At 45.3% G+C, this 8,923-nt stretch overlaps 1 protein-coding gene across 1 annotated transcript; it reads left to right on the forward strand.

The window, feature by feature from the left end:
* Window positions 1–1,019: 1,019 nt before the first annotated feature.
* On the forward strand, window positions 1,020–8,816 carry LOC308066280 (polycystin family receptor for egg jelly-like). Its single transcript, XM_080393350.1, has one exon. The coding sequence runs from the start codon at window positions 1,107–1,109 to the stop codon at window positions 8,472–8,474; it is 7,368 nt and encodes a 2,455-aa protein (XP_080249476.1). The 5' UTR covers window positions 1,020–1,106; the 3' UTR covers window positions 8,475–8,816.
* Window positions 8,817–8,923: the final 107 nt, after the last annotated feature.

Raw genomic sequence — 8,923 nt, forward strand, 5'->3', positions numbered from 1 at the left:
TTCATTAGCTCCCTATACAACAGGCTCCTCACTGACTCTGAGCGTCAAACGATTTTCTTTCCCTCTCGTCACCGAAATCCGGAATCAAACCTCTCAACACCAACGCAGTATTAAGAAGCAGGCCCTCCTTTACTGCAGCACTGGGTGCTCGGTGGCATCTCCATAAATCGAGCGCACCTGTGCAGATTGCACTGTTACATTTATACACAAAATTACAAGGTCATACGCTCCCAGTTACAATGACTGGTTGGTAATTTGCATATAATTATAATATGTGGTGTGTCATCCTCTTCTGTTACTAGGCTTGCGCAGGGGAAGGGTCTTCACCTGGGCAAGGGTCCTCTTGACCTGCGGGTGTGCTTTTTAGTATTACAAAAGTAAGTTTTGTTGCCAAGTTGGACGGCTAGATATCGGCCTTGTCAAGCTGTCCAATAACTTATCCTATACCTATGCAACAGAACCTACGTGCTCTGGTTATGGTCTAGAGAGTAAGGTTATTATGGTCTATAGAATAGGGACTTCAAGTCACACAGTCCCGGATAACAAGCAGCATAGGAACTCGTCCGTCATTGGTTAAGAAGTGCTAACCTCATTCTAACATGGAGGTTAACTCCTAAAAATCAGAACGCTCCTATAGCTAACTGTCTCACAAACACAAAATATAGAAAGATTCAGTAAAACTTTCAGATAATCTGCAACCCTCTTAGCATAAAATTGCATAGGCAGGGTTGGTTAGCAGTCTCTCCGTAGCCATTACACCCAAACAAACAACAGAGCCACAAAGCTAAAACAGACTGTAAAAGAAACGCAGTTACAAAGGTAACCCACATGCGTTCTGCTGTTTCCACAGCTCGAGACCGTGCTCGCCAGCGGTGCCGGGAGGAGGTTCTGGTTCCCCTGGAGAGCGGCCCCAGCCACTGGGACGTGCCAGCCACTGGCCTCCTGCAGCCCACGCTCCAGCAGCAGTGCGCCCACCTCCGCTGTGGGCCTCAACGGCAGCGGTCTGCCTTCTCCTCCAGCTGCTCGGCTGCACAGCGCTTACAGTGCAATGCTCATCTGCGTCATGCACTGTACCCAAGTGCTTTCACCACCACGTGAGCGTCAAGATGTCTGGGAAGGATATGCGACTGTTTGTGCTTTGGCTGCAAACTCACCTGATCCATGTGTGGCAGCCAGCAGAGCGGGGCTGGTGTGCACGCCTCAAGAGTGCCAGCTGGCAGAACTTCAGCAGCCAGGGAGGCACACCATCTAGCCTCCTCCTTCCCCACAGTGAGCACCAAGACACACCACTGCCTGCTATCTACCCATCAGCCAAGTTGCAACAGACTTGTGCCACCTGCTACAGCTATAGCTTGACCATGTGCTATAGGCATCAGGGGCTCCATGTTGCTTCATTCAGCATTGAGCAGATGCCTTGCATAAGCCTTAGCCTCCATCTCAAGGTAAAGCCTGACTTGCCGCATGTCCTCAGCATCAGCTCCAAGCTCCTTAGCGTTTCTCAACAGCCCCTCAGCCTTTCCAGGAAGGTTCAGCCCCTTAGCCCAAGGACACTGGCCTACAGACTCGTGGTAGACACACAGGCTGTAGGAGGTTGGCTCTGTTTCTGCAGTTCATTTAGTCTGCAGAGCAACTTCTGTGCTATTCCCAAGCCTCAGAGCCTGGGTGAGATAGTGGTGGCCAGAATTTACTTCCATGTTGATGGAAAGAGGTCTGAAGAATTGATGGGAGAATTACATCTACTCAGTGGCACCCTGAGCCTAACTGCAGGCAGAGCGACTCCCACCCATGTCTACCTTCAACCAGGGAAGACCGACAGCAGCACTTGCATTTTCAGGTACAACCATGGAATGTTTTACATGACCAAAGAGAACAGTAGCCCTATTTCCACAGACGGTCCTTACGCACACGCTGTGCTCTACCAACACAAGTTATTCTCCATAGAGTTTTTGGCCTTCCAGCGGTACAAATTCAGTATGTATCTTTACATGAATCAGAAGAAGACTTTGTTTAGGTCTCTGGCAGAAAGAGACCTTGAAAAAGACCACCTTCTCCAGAACAGCACGGGCACGTACAACAATCATGGAAGAAATGCCAAACGGTTTGTCCGTCGCTCTGCTTTACCCCTTGATGCAGAGAAATACATGGGGTTTGTGGCAAAGGTGAACGGTACCAGAACTGCACCTACACCAGCGCTTTTAAGAGTCAGAGTCAACAACTATGCAAAAACAATAGAAGCACCAGTGTCTTCCCAGAAAGAAGCCTGTTACATAGACACAGTGCAGATTCAGAAACCTGTTCTTCATGCATCTGTCTTGCGCCAGAAAAGGAGCACATCTTTTTACCTCTTTGTCAGATTGCTAGTAGATTGTAACGTTGGTATATCTATCAAGCCCCTATGGCAAATCTATCCTGTTCAGGACACAACAACTATTCCAGACTGGACAAAACCACTAAACTCTTCCTTGATGCATGGCATAGAAATGATACACTTAACTGTTCCCAGTTTTACTTTAGATTACGGGTTGTATCTCTTTTATTTCACTGTTGCAATAACCCCAATTAGGACCACAACAGTTCTCAGAGGCTCAGATAAAGTTTACGTTCAGATCGAAAGCACTGATCTAGTGGCAAATATTGCAGGAGGTACGTTCCGCACAGTAGGATTTTCTGATAATTGGACTCTTGATGGTTCCGCATCCCATGATCCTGATTCACAGGAAGGACTACAGGGAATCACATTTACTTGGTACTGCACTAAAGAGGTGTCAGACTATAAAATCATGAAAGTCAGCCCGGGAAAAAGCTGCCATCCATCCCAGAGGGATTTGAAATGGTTAACATCCTCAGGTCCAGTTCAAGCAATGCCACCAGAATCCCTCCCAGGAAATGCTTTATACTACTTCCGTCTAGTGATTCAAAAGGATGGAAGGAAGAGTTATGCTGACCAAACTGTAGATGTGCAGCCTGGCTCCCCGCTCCTTCTGGATGTGGCATGCCTGGAAAACTGTGGCAGCACCCTAATTCCAACAGAGAGATTTACCTTGGCTGGAAAATGCCTGAACTGTAGAAGAAATAGCCAGCCAGTCTACTACTGGTCCCTTTTTTTAGAAAACGCTACAGAAATTAGCTTTGACTGGTCTTCCAGAACCTCAACAGGGAGGTCTGGGGCTTATCTGTCTATACGTGCTCTGACATTTACAAAGACTGCACATCGATCCTACGTGCTTCTATTTAAAGTAACTACTTGGGATGGTAGGTCCTCAGTCTACAGACATGCATTTAAGGTAAATTCTCCTCCTAGGGCTGGCAAGTGTACCATCAACCCACACCAGGGCACAGCCTTTCTGACAAAATTTGTTGTTCAGTGCAGTGGATTTTCTGACAGCGATTTACCTCTGACATATAAAGTGATAGTAGCTTCCGATGCACCCAAAACTGCCAAAATAACTTCTGTGGCAGAAAATACATTTGGCACAATACTGTACTTTGGTTATCAGCCTAAAACTCCTCCATCTCTTCTCCCAGTTGGAGTGCCCTCTCAGAAGTACACCTTGACACTTTGTGTTCAAGTCCGTGATTCCCTTGGGGCATTTACCCAAGTGAGTTTATATGTCCGTGTGCGGAACCCAATTAACAGTCGACCACTAGCTGTTGTATATCATGAACTGCTGGCCTCAGTAAGTGGTTTAAGTGCACCGATGGCATCTTATATCCAGACTGGAGATTATATTAGAGCAGGTTATTTGGCTTATCTGGTAGCCTCAGTCTTAAACTATATTAAAGCAGCACCAGCTCGCCACCTCCCTAAGGCTCAGTTTCGGGAAAACCTGGTTAAAACAGCCCTGAATATTTCAGTTGAGAGCACAATGGAAATCAACCAAGTAGTTGCTTCTCTTTCTCAAGCCACAAAGGAAGCTGAGGAAGTGAATATTAGATCACAAGATCTTGCCATTAGGAAACTGACAGAGGTGACGGGAGTGCTGAAGATACAGAGGAATGAGAGCCGTTGGTCTGAGGAGGCAGAAATTCAGACCAGTGGAATACTAAGATGCTTGTCCAACATCCTGAGAGCTGCTCTTCTGCACTGCAGGAACGTCAACGTAAATGGAGTTAAACAAGTCTTCTCCATCATGGAAAATTTAACGGACATAGTTTTCCAGGGCAAAGTCCCTGGAGAAACAGAGACTCAAATGGAAACAAAACACTGGAATATCACGCTGAAGAAAGAGGAAACCTGGAACGTTGCAAATGCTTTCTCTACCAGCAACACCTGCAGGAATTGCTTTTATCTATCACTGAGAAAGGGAAAGTATTCAGGATTGCCACATGATGCCGTGATATCCACTGCTCTTTTTGAGTTCGACGAGAACCCTTTCCCTTGGTTAGGTCACACATCAGAAATCAAAACAATGGTCTTGGGGTTTAAAACGGCAGAGAGCAAGGCTAATGGAGACCTACTGGGGATCACGCCTGAAGGAGCAGAAATTACTGTTGCTAGGAAAGAGAAGGAAACTTCAACTTTTCAGTTAACTATGGGACCCGATAAAACACAAACTTACACAACTGGAGGATTTAGTTTTGAAGTCAACAGAAACACTAAGAGCATATACATCCAGATCCTGACAAAATTACAAGTTACTTTCAAGGTGCTAGTATTTACAGGCACCAGCGTCACTCATGCTCATCCCACAGCCTCGTTTGCTGCTTTTCACAACATGCCAACAGTGGCAAGTGAAAATGAGACAGCTAGCACTGACTGTAACATTCAGGCTCCCTATATTATCTGTCTCCCAGAGTCACTGTTGACAACCACAGCTCAAGGAAGCGGTACAGACCCTCACAACATCTCCATTGTCTTGCTGACATCGTATGTTGTAAGGTATCGAACGCAGAGGCTGGTGAGCATACATGTTTTTAGTGATCAGTGCTTATTTCTGGATGGGGTTCAAAGTCTGTGGAGAGAAGACGTGTGCAGGCTTGGCTCCTTGACTGACTGGCAGAGGGTACACTGTGTCTGCAAAATGAAGCAGAGTCGCAGAAGTCTGACAGTTCGCGCTGCGTCAAAGGCGTCCACATACAACATCAGGTTCCTGGCAGCCAAAGTAATAGCTACGCCCAACGCAATAGATCTGGGAAAAATCCTGATAGCAGATATACCTCAAAACCCAGTGACATTATTAACGGTGCTCTTTATTTTTGCCGTCTATTTTCTTTTGTGCCTCTGGGCCGTGAGAAAAGACAGGGCTGAGAGGGACAGGAAAGACAAGATTATCGTTCTGCCAGACAACGACCCCTTTGATAAGGGCAGATATTTAGTCACTTTATACACAGGCAGTCACTGGGAAGCTGGAACCACAGCAGATGTCTTTCTTCAGCTCATCAGCCAGAATGGCAGGAGTGATGTCCATTGTTTACGGCACCCACATTTTCCATCTTTCCAACGAGGAAGCACCGATTGCTTTCTGTTGACTACCAAGAAAGACTTGGGAGACATTTCTTCCTTCAGGGTCTGGCATAATAACAAGGGCCCATCCCCAAGCTGGTTCTTAAGCAGAGCCAAAGTTGAGGATATGTCCACCAGGAAGACCTGGTTCTTCATGTGCCGGAAATGGCTCTCTCTTGACAAGAGTGATCATGTACTAGAAAGGACATTTTCCGTCACAGACCCCAAGACACCTCTGCTCAGAATCGACTATTTTTCTATTGATTTTGCCAACAGCCTGAAAGAGGGCCATCTGTGGATCTCCGTTTTTTCTGCCGTTGCCAGTGACGCTTTCAGCAGGCTCCAACGTCTGTCTGCCTGTTTAGCAGTATTATTATTGAACTTGCTTGTTGGCATTATGTTCTTTAACGCTGACAAGGATGAAGAATCTCCAATATACCTGCAGTATTTGAAAGCAGTAACAGTAGGAATTGAATGTGTTTTGATTACCAAACCTGTGGAAATTATTATAATTGCCTTACTGAAGTATTCCCAGAAGAAAGCTTCTCCTCGTGGTGTGGCTCAGACGGAACCAAAGGCAAATTCGCCCCTCCTGTCCGGAAATCTGAAGAACTCGGAGGAAAGTTTGCAAAAATTGTACCTTCCAGAAACTTCAGCACAACTGACGAATATTCATCTGTTGGAAAACCTTCCTGGTCCCAGGAACTCACAGAGCCTGTCATGTTCCAGAAAGACAAGAAGCGAGGGAGATCCCCCAAAGTGGAGTAATCGCACAGTTTCTGAAAGAGACGCAAACGGAATTGGAGCAGAGGAGCAGACAAGAACCACAAATTCCCCTCCAATGGCTAAGGCCTGCCAGAGAAGGCCACCATCAGACTCCAATTTTAGTAATAATTACACAGAAGAAGGGGGCAACTTGCAGAAAGAAAGCAAGCCACTAAGCAGTGCCTTCATGCTCTTTCGCAAGAGACCACGCATAGCTTTTTGTTGGTGGTGCAACTATGCCTTGTGCGCACTACTTACAGCTATAAGTGGGCTATCGTCGTTTTTCATTGTGTCCTATGGTTTGTCTTACGGCTATCAGACCTCACTAGAGTGGCTTTTAGCATCTGCAATCTCCTTTATTAAGACCGTTTTCCTTTCAATTCTCAAAATAATTTTTTTCTCAGCTATGAGTACAATTTATCCAAAATACTGTGAAAACATCGCATGGTTAACTCATGAAAAGTCTTCTGAGAAGAAGCTGGCTACAGAAATGATGAATGTTGATGAGATGAGAGAGAAGCACCGGAAACTTGCTAAACTCAGAGGCAGCAAGCAGTATAAACCTTTAGATAATGATGAAATTGCAAACATGCTGAAAAGGGCAAAAATTAAAGGCAAGGCATTGACTTTTGCCAAAAGTTTCATCAGTCATCTTGCCTTTTTAACACTGCTGTTAAATTTTGCCTATTCCACTGAGAACGCCAACAGTTTCCACTACAACCAGTTCATCCATAACCAATTCTCTCCACGACTCGCCAGCGTAGATAAGCTAGAACATATCTATGTGTGGGTGAAAGACTCATTCTTGCCTTTGATCCACAGTGACATTCAGCCAACCTTCCTTCCTGAGAGCTGGTCCAAAATCATTGGTTTGCCTAGGATGAGGCAACTGCGGGCTGAAGGTACCGAGAAAAAATGTTCCCGTCCTCTCAGCTTTGCAAATAACTCTGTGAGCAGTGAAAGCCACTGTCTTCGCAAATACGGCCATGACATACCAGAGAAAGGTGACTACGCTGGCACTTGGACAAAGGTTGCCAACCCGCCTGTTTCCAAGGATGCCAGCAGTGACGGTGGCTTCACTTACCAGCGAAACAGGACTCCATGGATGTATTATTTATATGGAGATTTGCACACATATGGACCAGCAGGATACACGTTTTACTTTTTCCCTGAAGAAGGAAGATCTAATTCAACAACAAGGCTGGATGCTCTACAACAGAGCAACTGGCTTGATGAAAAGACATGGGCGGTGATCATCGAACTAACTACATTTAACTCAGATGCAGACCTCTTTTGCGCCATCTCCATCATATTTGAGATGTCTCATTTGGGGATCATAAAACCAAGTTTGTCAGCACACTCTTTTGCACTCCCCATTTTTCATCAGCAAACTAAAGCTCAAATGTTTGTGTTTGTAATTGTTCTTGCCTTTATGCTCATTTACATTGCAGAAGAGCTTCACATCATAGGCCAGGAAAAAACTGATTACATTAAAAACATTTCCAATATGATAAACTTCAGCTTAAAATTAGTATTCCTGTTCCTTGTTATTTTAAAGGTCATGAAGTTCAAAGTGGGAGCTGATATAGTGAACTTTTACTTACTTCACCCAAACGATTTCATTCCTTTACATGCAGTTGCTCATTTAGATCAGATTTTAAGGATTACTATGGGCTTTTTAGCATTTTTTTTCATTTTGAAAACTCTGAAATATCATCACTTCTTTTATGGCGTGCCCCTGGCACGAAGATGTATCTTGGCAGCCCTTCCTGGAATGTCCTCAATGGCCCTCATGGTGGTGGTTTACTTCTTTGCATTTATGGCTTTTGGCTACCTTGTCTTTGGGCAGCATGAATGGAATTACAATAGCACGATTCACTCAGCTCAGACCATATTCTCCTGCATCTCAGCTTTCAGAGATACTGCATTTTCATCCAAGTTGCTGGGTGTTTTTTTCCTAGCCTCTTTCATGTTGGCGATGACCTATGTCTTGATCAATCTTTTCCAAGCTGTTATTATGTCTGCCTATGGAGATGTGAAACAACCCGTATATGAAGAACCACCTGAGGAAGCACAAGTGGTTACTTTTGTATTGCAAAGGCTCAGAAGGATATTTTATCTTCTGATCTGTAAAACATCCAGAACCAGCGAACTTGACCTTTTCCACAGTGAACTCTATGGGAAGACTGAGAGAAGACACCAGCGACATTCAGGGCTCAAGATCAGAAAAATAAATGGAAGAAAAATGGTTTATCTTCTCATATGAACAAGAAAAGGTTTAGTATTCAAGACCACCTTTATCTTGCAATATTTGCCTGTCAAAATTTATTTATTTATGTTCATAAATAAACAGTGGTTCAGTTAACCGTGGTCTCCACAATCCTGCTTCATGGCCTGGGAGGGGGTTAGTCGGCTTCTCCGCTGTAAAGCCGTGCCCACACACTAGCCGCAGGCGAGGGGAAGATGTCCAGGTCAATTGGGAAGACTGGTCAGCTTGGTCAACCCCCCAATTCCTTACTCATAAAGCTGGGGGCATCCTCCAGGTCGTTCACTTTGATCACAGGCAGACTGCAGAATTGTTCTTTTTTTCTTTATTTTGTTTAAATCTTGCATTTTCTTCGCCATGCGGAGAGTTTATGGGGAGCCTTACGGCTGATGGGATAGCCTGGCCCACCGGCCCCCAGCCCGTGGCTCCTGGCTGCGATGGGCACAGCC

Source organism: Falco punctatus (assembly GCF_963210335.1).
Source record: "Falco punctatus genome assembly, chromosome: 6".
Taxonomy (NCBI): Eukaryota; Metazoa; Chordata; class Aves; order Falconiformes; family Falconidae; genus Falco; species Falco punctatus.

Bases quoted from the DNA above. Each gene is read 5' to 3' on its own strand.
- LOC308066280 (XM_080393350.1), top strand. From the start codon at position 1,107: ATGTCTGGGAAGGATATGCGACTGTTTGTGCTTTGGCTGCAAACTCAC.